We start from the raw sequence: 16,020 nt of genomic DNA, 5'->3' as shown, positions 1-16,020 counted from the left end.
AAGTGTACACGTCTGTACAGCATCGTTCCAGGGGTGTGGCCTTTTTTTTACAATTCCTCACACACGGTTAGTACACACACAGAATCCGGAAAAAAAAAAAGTGAAACTGAGGTTGTCCCCTTTTGTTCCCTGTTTTATTTAATGGCTGGATGTACAGGAAATCTAGAGGGTGTTTAAATAAAGTTGTACACTATCAATATGGAGGACGGTGGAGATGCACCTAGAGTGACCTTGGGCCAGATGCAGTTGAATAAAAGAAAGAAAGATCGGTTCTCTCGCTCACTTTATCTCTCTCTGTCTCTCCGTTTTAATAGGAATTGAATGGAATGGTAGCTGTCTTGTAAATGTTATTTTAATTTGTTTTACGAAAAACAGAACTTCCATCAAAATAAAAGACCTTGCCACTCGTTGCTGGATTGCCTCTGAAGTCAAATTCAGTTTGTTCATTTTGTAATTTCTACTTCTTTCAGAATGTTTGAATCCAGCTGGGGGTATAGGTGCCTCCTTCCTTGTACATTTCTCTCCTTTCCTATCCCTAACAACACGAATGCAAACTTTATATATTATTTCTTTTTTTCTTAATATAAATCATATATTCCTTATGAGGCAAATGTTGACTGAGATATAAGCTCTCCATTCTTACAACTCTGTCCTATGGTATTACGCATTGAAGAAATAAAAAATGAAAAAAAGTGGTTTTGATGGCGGTCTTTTCCTGTCTCCTATGAACCGGCACTATCGCACGTTAAATCTTGATATTAAAACCTTACATTGGCTTTGGAAAGCTACGATCAAGCACTAAAATGACATGAATGTAAATTATGCTTTGCTTTTTAAAGATTTGGTGTATAGGGTTTAGTGCCATCTAGCGGGGAGGTTGCAGATGGCACCCAACTGAGTTCCTCCGTTGCAGACGACCTAGGAGAAGCTACGATAAGCAAGGTACCGGGTGAATTAAAAAGAACATGACATCGTCCTAAGGTAGCACTAAGTTACCAGTAGATAAATTAAGATTCTTTGCTAGACTTGTCTATTGCTTTTGGTTTACAAGGAAATAGCGATTATGCTTGTTAATTAAATCGCATCCTCCAGAGCTGTGGGTCTATTCTAGGCTATTGTAGAAACATGGAGGTGAAGCATAGTGGGCATAGGGCTAATTTGAAGGTAACAAGGAAGATTCTTATTTTCAAGTTATAATATACTGATGAAAACCTAATGAACAGAATATTCATTCATTCAGACTTGTGTAAGAATTGCAATAAAAATACACCAATTGTACAAAAAAGGTGAACAGACGTCCAACTGTATAAAACCTTTTATTTCTGTACACAAAGCCACTTGGGCTCTACTTTGTCCATCGAGCAGCACTCAGCCCCATAGGATCAAGGAAGATATATGCGTTGGAGGAAAAATCCCAGTTTCGCGTTAATCAACAAAAAACATGTGGATCCAAGATTGTATATTTTATCTTTTTCTTTGGTATTCAGTTTGAGTTTCAAATACCAAATGGGGATTTAAAGTAATTCTGACATAAAGAGCGTTCAATACTCAAACTCAGCTGTCCATAAGACAATTATGTTGCATTGTAAAGAACAAAACAGCGCTTTTACTGTAAAAAGTCATAAATTGTGTCTGGTGACAAGAGTTGAATCGGATCCGATAACAGCAAGGACCTGTTTTTAAACAGGTATTACTGCATGCGGAGTACACATAATAGGATTATATTGTAGGCCTATCTGTAGGTGGCAATATCAACAGTGCTAGTGACAAATACACATTTTTGAGTATACAGTCATACAGTTTAGACATATGAAAGAATAGTTGTCATTGCTGCGTTCTGTTCTGTCCTTTTATCGTACATTGTGTTGTCCTTTAATAATGGACTGAGCCCATTTTGTCCTTATTGACAGATTTTTTTTTATGGTTTGGCAAATAAAACAACGGTATAAAACATTTTGATCAGTCTGTGTGGATATAGACTTTATCTAATCTGTGAGAACGCAGATGTGAGAACGCAGATGTGAGAACATATGTCCTCTACTAAAGTGCCTTACTGTGGTGCAGCAGTGCCAAGTCTTTGGTCGTCGGGAAGCAATTCAGAGAATCCACACTTTGGAGGGTGGACAAATAGCGTTCATTTGCTCGCGTCCTTTGTCGACATCCCCCTCTCCCTTGATATCGTCCCAAACATCAACAGTTGGACTCCGTTGCTTGGACAGCCATCCTACGGCAGTTCAACGCAAAACAAGTCTCTTGGCTGCTCTCGTCCCACGATCCTTAATATTTACAGTACGGCTCCCTCCTTAGCTCCGCCCCCAGAGTACAAGAAGCGCCTGCGTCACCGCGGCGACCAGCAGCCCGACCCGCCCCCCGCCGCCGCCGCCGCCGTCCCTGTACCGGCTCCCGCCGCCGCCGTTGTCCAGACTGCCGTGGCTCCCGTCCAGGTGGTCCCGCTGCCCGGGGTGGTGGTGGTGTCGCTGGCTGCTGGCGGAGCACCGCACCAGCGGCACCTGGTAGGAGGTGGCCCTCTTGTCGGGCCGGTCGGGGCTGGAGCCGTCGCTGGGCCGCTGGCCGTTGTAGAGCAGGTAGCGGCCGTGGGGGTCCTGCTCCAGGCGGAAGAGCTCGTACTCGGTGTGGGGCAGCCGGATGGCCAGGGCCACGCAGCCGTCGGTCAGCGTCACGTCCTGCTCCACGCCCACGTGCCAGGAGCCCTCGGCGCCGCACGTGTTGCCGTTGAAGACGTTGAGGAGCGAGGTGGTGGCGTGGTCCATGGGCTTCACGCTCATGTGGTTCACTGAGAGGGGGCAGGGAGAGCGGGGGAAGGGTTAGGTCTCTGCGCCGACGACTCTGGTGTTAAAGGTTGTAGCAGCGCTTTTAGACCGAAAAATGAAATGATCACTTTCATCTGATCCTTCCTCACGATCCGCTAGCTGGCCGCCCCATGGGCAGGCCGTCAAAAAAACGCGTCTCTGTAGGAAGCCTATGCCCTCAGATCGCACACAAAAACAGATGGTACTACCAACCAAAACCAAAATAAATAGCATTTCAACCAATCACCAACAAGGGTTGGGTGTTGCGGGGCTGGGTGTTGTGAGGTTTTGCGCTGCGTTCATGATAGTTTTTACTGGGTGCACGAAACACGGAAGGGAGGGGCGAGCTGGCTCTGTTTTGTTTGGGATCTCGCTTCATATACCAACAGAAGTGACGTCAACCAACATTGCTGATACAACCTTTAAGCATTTGAGTTTCAGAGATGTTTAATCCTGCTTTGTTACTTTTATGTCAATAGCAGTAAGTTACCAACACAGAGTTAGGCTATATACACTTAAACATGACCCTCCAAAGACGAGGTTTTACTGTTTCCTGAACCTCAGCAGGAGATCTCTCAGCCCTGCTGAACAGATACTTGCCCCCCCCCCCCCCCCACCAAGCTAAAGGTTTACCTTTGAAGACGAACTCGGTGCCGCCCATGACACGGCTGGAGTGCAGGCCGCGGCTGTAGCGGCCCCGGGCGTAGATGGCGAAGGACGGGTGTTTGCAGATGGGGTCGGAGTAGTGGTAGTAGTGGCCCTCCCAGGTTTGGTTGTTGTCGTGGAAGACGAAGTGGCGGGTGAGGAAGAGCACGTCGGGGCGCACCTCGCAGCGCTGGCTCACCCACTGGCCGTACAGGCCCACCGTCAGGTCCGACCGCGGCGGCAAGATGGGGGGGTGGGACTCGTCTGAGCGGGAGATCACGCGGCAGGCGACGCAGCCTTGGTCGTGGTTCTGCAAAAATATGAATACAAATTTAAAAAAGGGAAGGCTTCTAGTTTGGAGTCCATGAAAACAGTTTTTTATAACCTTATCGTTAGAACAATCACCATCTCGTTCAGTTGTAGCACCGCCCGCTAATTTTCATCGCACACACCCGTGAGGTCTCTCAAACACAACCAGCAGCTGCTGCTTGAACTGCTAGGCTATAGAAGAGTGAGGATTCGATTTCAAATATCAAATTATATGATAGTAGTTTTGCTGTGTTTATTCTCAAAGAGTTCAGTTTCATTCTCTATGGCGACATCTTTGGCGATAAGTGGTAATTGTTCCCATAGATCCCAACAGCACCGACACCCAGTTGGTAACAATGCAGGTGCTTTTATCCGTGGGCCATAGGCTCAACCACCATTGTGTCACCCTATTCTGCAATAGATAGTGACAGACATTTATTACATTCATTTAATAGGCATGCTCTTTAGGACAGAAAGGACAAGCTTAGCGGTCCTCATTCCGGTACCCTCAATATTGCTTGCAAATTAAATATTTAAAATCTGTCTCTATTATGTATCCTAGGCAGAGGAGTCAAGGGATTCATGCTAGCCCTAAAAAGTGTAACCTATCCCTCAGCATCACTACTGCACAGACCCAGCTGTCATCGCTGATGACCACCAGGGCCACGTTGTATCGTGATCTCCCACCAGGAGCCTGTATTGTATCACAGAGTCCACCTTAATACCTCTGTTGCTCAGAGATCCAATGGAAAGGAGGGAGGTGTGTCGATGTGTGTGTGGTTATTTCTCTCAGACTGAACCTCTGGTATGTGCGATCCCAGATACATTTGTTCTGGAACCTTCTCAGAGTGATTACTTCTTCCTCCACTGGCGGGAAGGCAGATTGTTCCGCCGGAAAACAATTAAGTCACGGCTACAGAGATATATAGCCTGAAGACACTACATGTCTCTAACCCAACGTGGCTGACATAAATTCAGCATACAGGAAGGAAGTGTTTGGATTTTCCGTCAATTCCGTATACGGTCGGTTAATCTAAATTCCCCTGCATGTCATGCATGTCTGCTTTAGCCAAACCTCGGAGCGACATGCAATCACAGTATTTCACTGCTGCAGACAAGCCAGCTGTGTGGGTCTTTGACTCAGAAGAGAAACCCAAAGCAGAACAGAGCAAAGCAGAACAGGGCCAAGACCTCTCACAGACGCCAGGCAGGATCGCGTCATCTTCCCTGTTGGACGAATCTATCCCTAAGACCAAGCTCCCGGGAGGAGGAGGAAGTTGTTATTATCTGAGGGTGGTCGAGTTTATTTCCCCCAAATGCTTCGTTTCCCAGACACCGCTACGGCCGTGGGGGATTGAGCAGGTTGACCAAAGTACCGTGCCGATACTAAAGTAAGGAATAGTAGAAGAGTCCATTACCACCACTTTGGGAGGGGTAATTGGGACTTATGGAAAATGGCCTCTTGGGGAATTCAACCCTATATATGAGGTTGTGCGTGCATGCGTGTTTGTGTGTGAGCGTGCCCATGAGTGTGGCGATGGGTGTAGGTGAACTGGCGTTTTTGATCGGTTCTTGCACGTTGTACAGTACGGATGCATGCATGACATGCATAGTGATCTATCCAATGTGTGTGTGTGTGTGTGTGTGTGTGTGTGTGTGTGTGTGTGTGTGTGTGTTATGTGGCGGAGGAGAGTTACATGTTTGGAAAATGTGTTCTAGCGTGCAAAGAGCTATAGCCTGGTTGATAGATACAGACGCACACATTCATTGTAACATTCAGTAATTTAGTCTCGAACACACATGCATATTTCCTGAGGTGGAAGAAAAACATTCACCCAATACAGTGACATCGTCCCAGAGTTAAGACATATCATAAAATGAATCACTCCTCGAAAGTTGAACTTGAAATAATGCTATAGGAAACATAATGTATCTCACAAATCAACTCAAGTGAGAATAACAGACGTGCTATTTGTTAAAATTGGGCCTGAAAGCCGACCTACGCAAAACCCTGGCACACCGAATAATTTACTGAAGTGTGTGTTCCTTTCCTTGGTGATGTATAAGTGACATGGACAGCAGAACAGAAAATGGAGAAACCAGATGAAGGAGAAAAAAAGCATATATATATATATATATATATATATATATATATATATATATATGTAAGGTCATTGCATCATGCTGAGATCCACCCAATAGCCACAAATGAGCAGGCTTGGCATTATGAAATGCTGTGGCCTAGCACCAGCTCGGGCAATACCACTTAAGATTAATGGATTGGATGGTCACCATGGCAATAAAAGAAAATCCCCCTCCAAAGAAGAACCCATTAAAACAACCTCAGGAGAAGGTCTGACTGATTGCATGTTCTTTGGGGTAGGTCAGATTGAGGGATTCTCTTCCCCGGGTCTGACCGTGATATGTCATTAGAAATCACATCTAAGTGGAAGTTGACAAACGGTTGGTCCTTACCGCTGACCAGAGTCAAAAAACCGAGTGAAAGACTTCAAGATCATTCCTCAATGGCGGACGGGGAATCCCTTTCATCCACCAAAGTCGGTTCTCCCTCTAAACGCGGCATCTGAGATAGCCTGTAGCGTACCTAAAGAGCTGAGCCGACCGGTTCTTACTGTACAGGCGCTGCAAGCGCTTTTCGTCCACTCCCCCCCCCCACTGTTATTCAGCAGAAACCAGTGGGGAAGGAGGCAGAGGAGCATGTCAAACTCGACTGCGGGCCTCTGGCATGCATGAAATCAAACCCAGCGTGCGCTTACTGGAATAATTCATAAGGCTGCATGATTTCCAAATTCTGGGAATACCGCACGTTGATCACTTCCAGAGATAGGCTGGGTCTCTTGTTGCAGCCTCATGGACCTACAGAGGGAGCTTAGGTAGCAGGGTCTTATCCACACTGCAGGGGATGGGGGAGTGGTCTCAGAGCACTCAGAGCTCGTCGACCCCTCAGGAACTGGTTTAAATGAAGAACATCAGCCGCAGCCCCCCTATCGTCTCCAATAGTATGTTTATTTTAGAGAGTCATCTGTAAGGGGTTTAAGTGTAGTCTCTTTAAATGGTGACAGATAAAACATGACTCTAGTGTTTCAAGGATAAGTTAGCTGCTGTTTCAACAATGAATGTTTGAGTGTTTTCTCTCTTTGAAATGTACGGTTTGGATGAACTTGTTGAGTTTGCTGTGACCAGCTGTATCAGAGTGAATCTGATATGTTATTTACAAGAAACATAAGAGGTCTTGAGTTACTATATAAAAAATTGTGCTTCTTCAGCACAGAGTCTCTGTGTAGATAACCTGTGTTGAAGACTTCCTGTTGCTCTGCCATCACAGGGAATTAAAAAATGGATGGGGTGACATTTCCGGAGGTGGAGGTTTATTTAGAAAACAAAAAACAAACAGTAGTGAAGAAGACTTGAAAGTACTTCCATTTCGGCTCAGAGTTCTCCTGTCCTTACTATAATAACAAGCCTAACCAACAATAGCTTTGAGAGACCAATGACTCTATCGTCGGCTTGGTTTCGATCTGAGACAGGTGCACGGTGGATGCTGGTCCACTGACCTTGGCGCTCTGCAGCGCTGCCTGGTAGCTGGAGGGCCGGTAGTACATCCTCTGTGCGGGCTCCGTGTGAATGTCCCCCAGGAACAGCTCCTCCACCAGGTGGTCCAGGTGGTGGTGCAGGTACTGCTTCTCCACCCGTAGCAGCTGCAGCTCGTGCATGGCGAAGTTGAGCTCTCGCAGGCAGTCGCAGCCGTCCTCCTCGCTCCACATGTCGTACACCACGTCGGGCTCCCAGGGGCCCGTCGGGGCCGTCGGGGCGGCCCCCGCCCCCCCGCCCGGGGCCCCTTGCCGGCAGCTGCGGTTGAGCCTCTGTCCGAGCTCCCTGGCCACGGTGGCGGTGTGGAACACCAGCTGGGTGCTGTGGAGCTTGTAGTCGGCCTCCGTGCCTCCGCGGATGATCCAGGAGGCCTGGCGCAGGCGCAGGCGGCCGCGGACCACCAGGGTGTAGGCGGGCGTGGTGCAGTGGTTGTCCCCGTAGTAGAACTGGTGGGCCAGGAAGGTGTTGTTGGCGTAGAAGCGGTAGGAGCGCGTGAGGAACTCTGGGCCCGATCGGACCTCGCAGCTTCAGGGCAGACGGGGGAAAACAAATGCATTTGGTTATAGAGAAATTGTATGAACACATGATGGAGTGATAAGCCATCTGGATTTCGTTCTAGTGAGTCCAAATAAAAAGCTTAAAGGCCGACCATAACCGTTTAGAGTCCTGTCAAAAAATAACAAGCCTCTAAAAAAGCCCTACGAGGTGGTGTGTTTTTAAACAGTTAGGCCTCTGCAAAAAAACACTGCATCTCAAGACCCGGAGCCCTTGGGTTATTTTTTACCTGGTGGACACCCAGTGACCCTCGATGCTGGGTGGCATCTGCACGGTGACGCGTGCCCCGTTGTGGAGGTGCTTGAGCATGTGCTGACACTGGGAATCCTTGGCCGTGTGTCCAAAGGTCTTCTCCATGGAGAGCCGGTTGGACACCCCCTCAGTGTAGTGCAGAGAGGAGCCCTCGGCCAAGCCTACGGGAGCAGAGAGAGTAGCAACACAAAGGTTGTTAAAGGTAATAACATTCGTCCTCATGGCAATTGCCGGGACAAAAGAGTCATGGTAAAAGTCACCATGGTAAAATGATGACTAGAAACACTGTTTTCAAATACTCATGTGTAATCTGTTTCTTTGTCAAACAACAACAATATGAACGAATATTGAACTCTAAAGTCAAAGGTTTAAGTGGTTCGACCATAACGGAGCCAGCAAGCGGTTTGGGCTAGGTTAGGTCGTCTCTAGGCGTCCCCGATGGCCTGACCACATCACAACGCAGCAGTTACAGATTATAGCTCTAATGCTTTCATTGTTTTGTCTGTTTTTCCTTTTACTCCGAACTCGCCAAGGCCGGATTTTGTAGGCTTATGGAGGCGCTGAACCGCAGAAGAATGACAATATAAAATGAAATAAAGTTGAAGGATCGAGTACAACTGGCTTTAAAAGTAGACGTTTACTCAGATGTTTTTGTTATTCGTTTCTTTCATTTTCCAGGAATTATTTAAAGCGATGAGAAGCTGCAATTTAGTCCCTTAGTTAGTCACTGTAGTCAATTGAGTCACTTAATTACTTAAGACGCCTATACGTCTAGGAAACAGCACAAATAAGGTCCTGGTCATTCGATCTCTTCAAGTCTTTGATAAATTGGGAGTAAAACACAGATGACCATGGCGTCACTCGTGTGGCTCCACCATAGATAGACGATCCCAACGCAACAAGAAACGAGACAAAGGCCCTTTTACTAAAGGATGGAGTCAGCCCAGACATGGGGACTTCACACAGTCTTTGCTGATGTGTTTCTTTCCTTTCGGCGGTCCATCCGCTCAACACATGAAATAACAAACCCTTCAACAATGGAGGAGAATCTTAAAGGGCTACGATATCAGAAATTAAAGTCTGCGGGGGAGAAAAACGCACCTACATGAAAATAAAAATAAAAGCTCCCATTCCAGAGAGGGGATAGAACGGTTTCCTTTGTCTTATGCTCTATATTAATATCATCAAACCCTCTGAAATATGAAGACTTCAAGCTCATAATGGACCCGACTTGCCTGGCAATATAATTTGGCGCCGTGGATCGCTGGAGTGGTCGCTGCTTGCCGGGGTGTTTGATTAGAAACTAATAACAGTGTGGGAGGGGGCCCCAAAGGTTTTGATTAAAAGGTAAAGAGGAAGAAAAAAATGAAAAGAAAAAGAAAGCCCCTATAGGGAACAAAGCCGCTTCCAGCTGGTTCTTGGCCCCATCGCATGCCTTCGACAGGCTGACAAGGTTTTTTTCTTTGAAGGGTTGGCATGTAAGTGACCGCATCCACACGTTGCCCGGAATAAAGGCTGGACAGTAAGCACCCATGATCCCTCTCTCCGTGAGTGTCATTAGTTACGCTGTGCTGCTGGCTCAAACGCCACCATATCAAAGACAGGGCTTAACAAGTTTCTATGTGTATTATGTGTGTGCACGTGTTTCATTTTGTGTGTGAGTGTGTGTGTGTGTGTGTATGTGCACTGCACTCACACACACACTTTTTTTGCACCTGTAGCCAAGCCTGGGCCATGGAGAGACTGCGTTGCTGCCAACAGCTTGTTTTCACAATGAGCAGAGCAGAAACCGCCAGAGAGAGTGCGTGTCCCTGTTATTCTAAAGGAAACCTGGGGAGCTGTGTTATGTAAACACACTTTTAACGTCACCGCGGTGCTGCTGTCCAAACGCCACCTATGGTTTTAATGGGAGGTGAACTCCAGGCTAAGGGTTTGTCAATGTGCACAACACACACAAACATGTTCTCTGGCGCACACACGCACGCACGCACGCACACACACACACACACACACACACACACACACACACACACACACACACACACACACACACACACACACACACACGCACACGCACACGTCTGCCCGTTTGTACGTGCACATACGTGTATAAAATGTAATATATTTTATATGATTAAATTGAGCTTTGCAGTTAAAAATTGCGAGTGTGTGGCAGAGTGAGGGCTAGAAGGGAGAGCTTGGGACATGATGTGAGCGTCTTAGAAAAGGGATTACGTTTCACAGCCTCTTCTGCAAGGCTCCTTCCATTAGCCTGTCACTGGCTTCCCACTGAGGCGGCGAATTTAGTGGGTGCTGTCCAGGTCCAGTTTCCCTCAGTGTGTCCTCCAAGCCCACAAAAACCCATGCCTCTGAGATGGAGTACGCTATTAAAAATGTCAACCCAATGGCTGCATGACGCTGTGCTTGAATAAAGCAATTTTTGAGCTTTTACCCGATTATCACTTGATTTGAATCCCTCTTCAGGGATGAATGAGGGGAATATGTGCTTTATTGAAAACATTTCACACACATGGACAGTTTCTTACCCCCGTGTACGACCGTTAAAGGGCAGTCACAACAATCGTTAATGTGGAATTACATTGGATTTGGCCAAGATTTACACTGGGAGTTTAGAAAAGGGCTCTATAGGGGGTTTTTGGAGATGGAGGTGAAGCAGATATTCCTGTACCGCAGCCAAAACCCTCAGAGAACTTCCTCAGATTGATCCCTGCCGCATTACAAGACAGCTGATACCGCTTATAAAGCAGCACCCGGACCCTGTACATTCTTCTAAAGCAGAGAGACCACTGATAAAGTGGGACATTATCCCTTGTTCAGCGTTAAAGGTGAGGAGTTTAATTCCAATATGTATATTAATTATTTTTTTCTTTTTAAAAATGTCCGGTTTTCTAGTAATTCCCTGAATTAAATTCTAAATTCTAACAGCAGGAATGTGCTTCTTCAGGAACGAGATACTGTGTAGATAACCTGTGTAGAAGACTCCCTGTGGCATCACAGGGAGTTAAACGCATGAGATGGGTTGACATTTCAGGAGTTGGAGGTTTATTTAGAAAACGAAAAACAAACAATGCAATTTCGGCTCAGAGGTGTCTGTCTCCTGTCTCCTGTCCTGACTACATCTCCTGTCCTGACTATGCCCAGGCTTTCTGGTAATTCACTGAATTAGATTCTATAGGTTTGCAAAAGCAGCAACCCCTTGCCAATATTGCGTCTCTTTTCTTGGCTGCTCGGAGCACCAACACATCAACTTACCTCCGACAGCACGATAATGTTCCACAGCCAGTAAGTAAGCAATAACAGTTGCATTTTTTTTTTTTTTTACTTGATTGTAAAAATCCCCTTCAAGGCATTTCTATACAGGGTTTTGTGGACAACTATTTAAATTCAAAAAACTGCTGATGAGCCTGCAAATCTAAGAATTTCCGTAAAAGAATAATTCAATTAAAAAGTGGATTTTAGCACAAAAAAAAGGGGAAACGGCTAGCACCCTCTGAGTGAGTGGGACGATCTGTACACATTCTTTAATGAGAGCTGCCGCCTGCCTTTATGTTTGTGGGTGAGGAATTTCGGGGAGACAAGGGGCACTTAAAAGTGCACTCTTAAACTCTTCCCTCATTAGAGCCGCCAATATCTAAGTCCCCACACCCACCAACCCACACACTAACCCATCTGTTGCTCTCTATCTCAAATCAAAAAGCCCACATAAAGACTCCCCAGCGTCCTAAACCACAGAGACTGTTTCCAGCTTGGCATCCACCCCCACGGGTGAGGTAACAACTCTGTCTCTCTCTGAGCGAGGGAGAGACTGGGTGAGAGAGAGAGAGAGAGAGAGAGAGAGAGAGAGAGAGAGAGAGAGAGAGAGAGAGAGAGAGAGAGAGAGAGAGAGAGAGAGAGAGAGAGAGAGAGAGAGAGAGAGAGAGAGAGAGAGAGTATTACAGATGACTTTTGAGAACAGGAAAAACTTCATCTGTCAGTACATCTCTCTAGAGAAAGGACAATGACTTTAACATTAAACCATCACCGATGTAGCTTACGCATCGGCGACAGTAGTGATTTCAAGCTAATCCAGGTTGGTCGCCCCCAGTGCCCAAAAAAAACATGACTCTAATAAAGGCCTACGGGGTGATGTGTTTTTAAACAGTTAGGCCTATGCCAAAATCCTGTGTCTTGGCAGCTTGATTTGCGTTTTAGAAAACCTGTAAAATCAAAATTGACATTGAGTCATTGCTCTTTTAATTGAACACACTATTCGGTCAATCCCTCGTGTATGCCAAGCTAGGCTACTGGCCTGTGATTAAAAGAGCTGGGCTTATAAAGCTGAAATCGTGACATGGTGGGCTTGCTCAAGCCCTGTTTACTACTATAGATGTATATCTTTAAAGATGCAGGCGATTCGTTTATCTTTGCCTTTGTCGTTTCTAAATCTTTTTAGACTTTTTTTTAAATTTATTTTTTATTTTTATTGCCGAGGGGGAAAACTATTACAACTCCACCACCTCACTGAACTTCAAATGTCCTTAAGAACAAACTTAGGAATTAGGTTAGTGGATTCCAAAATAACTTTTTCTTTTATCTCTACCACGGACATTTTAATTTGCTGCCAAGTGCCGCCTTCCATCTCCACTGTCAATGTCAGCAGATGGAAGGTGTCCACCATCACGGATCAGTAATCTCCCTACTCCTCAGACAGGGGTTGGTGAACGTTTTAAGTGGCCCCTAACTCTTCCCAAAGCTTTAATCTTATTACTTAGCCCAAGGTTACATTTTTTTTTTACTGACTTTGAACCCTCAAGATTGGAGGGTGACATATGAGCTATCAGCTCCGAAAGCATAACTCTTTATCTTGTTGAGGGGTTCGCTTAATATGAACAAAAATATTTCTCTAAAGAATGACAAAGGAAGTAATTACAGACTAAATCATGCATTCACGTATTGATAAGCTGAATTATATCCTATAGATCTGAAATAGGCAAAAATATGAAGACACACACAAATCGAGCACAACTTAACTGAAAATTCCGGTCTGCGTGTGTTTGTCTGTGCCTGTGTCTGTGTGTGCACGCGTTTTTATCTTATTCAATTAAACTTTAAATTACTCAGTATTACAGTTTACCCCATTTGATTTTTAAAGATTTACATATTTGTAAGACTCATCAACTGAAACAATGCTACAAAAATAAAAACAATTAACAAAGCAGCTAAGAACGTGATTCCCTTGCAATACGCGGATCCAATGATGCACATTACACACTTTAATTGATTGTAATACTCAATCAAAGTAGGCTATACCCAAACAAAGGTGCTTACCAAGTAGGCCCACCAGAAGTAACGTTAACGATGGCCCCATCGCACACTTGTTGACCTGCTGTGCGTGAGCTTCTTCAGTCAAACTCCAGAACTCCAGGCTCCGTTACGCTGCGTCCTCCTCAGTGACTCCGTATCCAATCCAGGCATTTATTCTGATCGTGTAGAAGAGATGTCTATTATATCTGAGCATTATTGGATGGCGCCGTCCAATGAAGACAAAGTAACACTTTAGACCGCTAGTCGATGTATCGCTACTTTAGAGGAACAACTCGACACACACACACACAAACACACACCTGATGGAGAAGTTCAAGTGCGAGAGGCATCCTCCAGCAAGAACAGCCGCTATAATATTTTTTTCATTCTAAACCCTCCCCCAAATAGTTCAGTGGATACGGCGTGCCAGCAGCGCTCGCTCTCTCTCTCTCTCTCTCTCTCTCTCTCTCTCTCTCTCTCTCTCTCTCTCTCTCTCTCTCTCTCTCTCTCTCTCTCTCTCTCTCTCTCTCTCTCTCTCTCTTTGTCACGCAGCACTACCTAAGTAGTCAAAACTTAATTTTAGGCTTCTCTCACAACAAAATATACGGAGGCGACTTGATGACAAACCTTGGTCCTTAGTCTCTTGGTTCGGCGAAAAGTGTGCAGTCAGCAGCTATCCGGATCCCAGCCTCTGGTGGGTCTTAGGGGCGTGGCATGTATGAGATGAAGTTTGATTCCGTTGGGAGCAGTAAAGGTTTTAATAAGCCCCATGTTTATTTATGCCTAGGACTAACCCCATAATTGATAAGCCTTCACATTGTAATCCTACCATAGAACAGTAAGGCTATAGCACCATATATCCATTTTCAATAAAGAAAATATAGGCCTATAAGACCTTTTGTTTTTTTTTAATATATGCAGTGAGGCATATCTACGACTTATCAATAATTCTGAATCGATTGCTGTTTTCCATTCCTCCCGTGTCTAGTAGAGAGCATGCACGTGTACCAAGTATCTTCACGCTCTGCAATTATCCAGAGAGGGAGGGGTGGTGGTGTGTGTGTGTGTGTGTGTGGGGGGGGGAGGGGGGAGGGGGGGGGGGCTAGGGGGTACAGACTTGAGAGATTCTGACCTTGTGTCTCTTTGAACAAGTGGCTCTTTGCATACTTTCCGTTGAGATCCGGGCGAGGACACAACACCTCGTCCTCTTCTCCATTCATCCCCTTCCCCAGAACCCAGATTTAGCCCCGCAGTGTTTTAAATAGGCCCGGGAGGGTATTCAACTTTCACAAAGCTAAGCCGTGTTATAAGCTGTTTCTGTAGCTTATTCCTTCCTTCTGTCTGCCTTTTATCTTGTCTTCTTTTGTTCCTTCCTTTTTATTTTCTTATTGTTATTTTTATATCTCAAATTATATATCATGTCACAGCAAAAATCATACAGTAGGCGGTTCTAAAGTTAAGCGGCCCCTGCATTTTGTTTTAAAGGATCACACATGTATCCGAATGTGTAAGAGAGACCACCTGAAATCAGGGCAATCATGAAAAGACAATTAAGGAGGCAGCAGAGAACAGTGTTTCCCTTGCTTATCCAATAAGCCTCTAATCCCCGGTAGTAAAGCCACAGCCTTTTCATCAGCGAAGCCCGGCCGTGGTGGCCGTGGTGGTGGTGGTGGTGGTGGTGGTGGTGCTGGTGGTGCTTGTGGTGGTGCTGGTGGAGGTGCTGGGAGTCATAATGAATTTCCATTGTCCGCTGTCTGAAGTGGGCAGGGCTGTTGCTCCTCCTCGCGCTGTTTGCTCTCCTTCCTCCTGCCTAATCCGGGGGTCCTTGCACCGAGAGGCCGGCTCTTCTCTGGCCCTCCTTTATCTGAGGGGTCCCTGGGCCGCGATCCGGACAAACCCCTCCCAAGTAATAGGATTTGCTGGGGGCCCAGGAAGGAGAGAGAGAGAGACAGAGAGAGACAGGGAGAGAGAGGTATATAAGTAGGGTATTTAACAAGGGGGAATGCATGGCTTATTGCATGGACTTAAGTGTTAAGCAGTGTTTGTCTGTGTGTGTGTGTGTGTGTGTGTGTGTGTGTGTGTGTGTGTGTGCCTGTGTGCGTGTGTGCGTGTGTGCGTGTGTGCGTGCGTGCGTGCGTGCGTGTGTGCGTGTGTGCGTGTGTGTGTGTGTGTCTGTGTGCGAGAGCACTCAAAGCTATGCACACACACACACACACACACACATACACACATCTGTGACTGAGTGTTGATGCCGGAGCCAGTTTTAGGGGCCCGACGTGTCCAGGGGGTCGTCCAACCTTTACTAGGAGCCCTATCACCGTAGCCAGCTAAAGGAGAGTTTCCCATTGATGCATTGCTCCAACTCATTCTCCTCAGATTACCTTTTTCAGTCGTATTATACTGTACTTCCTTGTCATATTTTATTCATATACTGATTTACATGATTTTTCAGAGAGAAAACCTTTGAAACAAAAATAATCCTTTCATAATGCCATGAACACCCCCCAAACACACCCCTCCCCAGTACAGTTCA

General features: G+C 46.0%; 1 protein-coding gene across 3 annotated transcripts; it reads right to left on the bottom strand.

Moving 5' to 3' along the window:
• Positions 1–1,277: 1,277 nt before the first annotated feature.
• LOC130387362 (protein APCDD1-like) lies at positions 1,278–14,170 on the bottom strand. 3 transcript variants are annotated; one of them, XM_056596397.1, is made up of 6 exons: positions 14,115–14,170; positions 13,512–13,663; positions 8,161–8,344; positions 7,340–7,901; positions 3,444–3,765; positions 1,278–2,794 (listed from the first exon to the last, which is right to left on the bottom strand). In XM_056596397.1, the coding sequence occupies exons 2-6, from the start codon at positions 13,549–13,551 to the stop codon at positions 2,304–2,306; spliced, it is 1,599 nt and encodes a 532-aa protein (XP_056452372.1). In that variant the 5' UTR covers positions 13,552–13,663; positions 14,115–14,170; the 3' UTR covers positions 1,278–2,303. The 3 variants fall into 3 exon arrangements, with proteins under 3 accessions (XP_056452372.1, XP_056452371.1, XP_056452370.1); XM_056596396.1 differs by lacking the exon at positions 14,115–14,170 and adding an exon at positions 13,808–13,884; XM_056596395.1 differs by lacking the exon at positions 14,115–14,170 and having other exon boundaries at positions 13,512–13,875.
• Between the last annotated feature and the right edge of the window lie 1,850 nt (positions 14,171–16,020).

The sequence above is a fragment of the Gadus chalcogrammus genome, chromosome 8 (assembly GCF_026213295.1).
Source record: "Gadus chalcogrammus isolate NIFS_2021 chromosome 8, NIFS_Gcha_1.0, whole genome shotgun sequence".
Taxonomy (NCBI): Eukaryota; Metazoa; Chordata; class Actinopteri; order Gadiformes; family Gadidae; genus Gadus; species Gadus chalcogrammus.
Note: the sequence above shows the minus strand (reverse complement) of the source record. Positions and strands in the feature narration are given on the sequence as shown.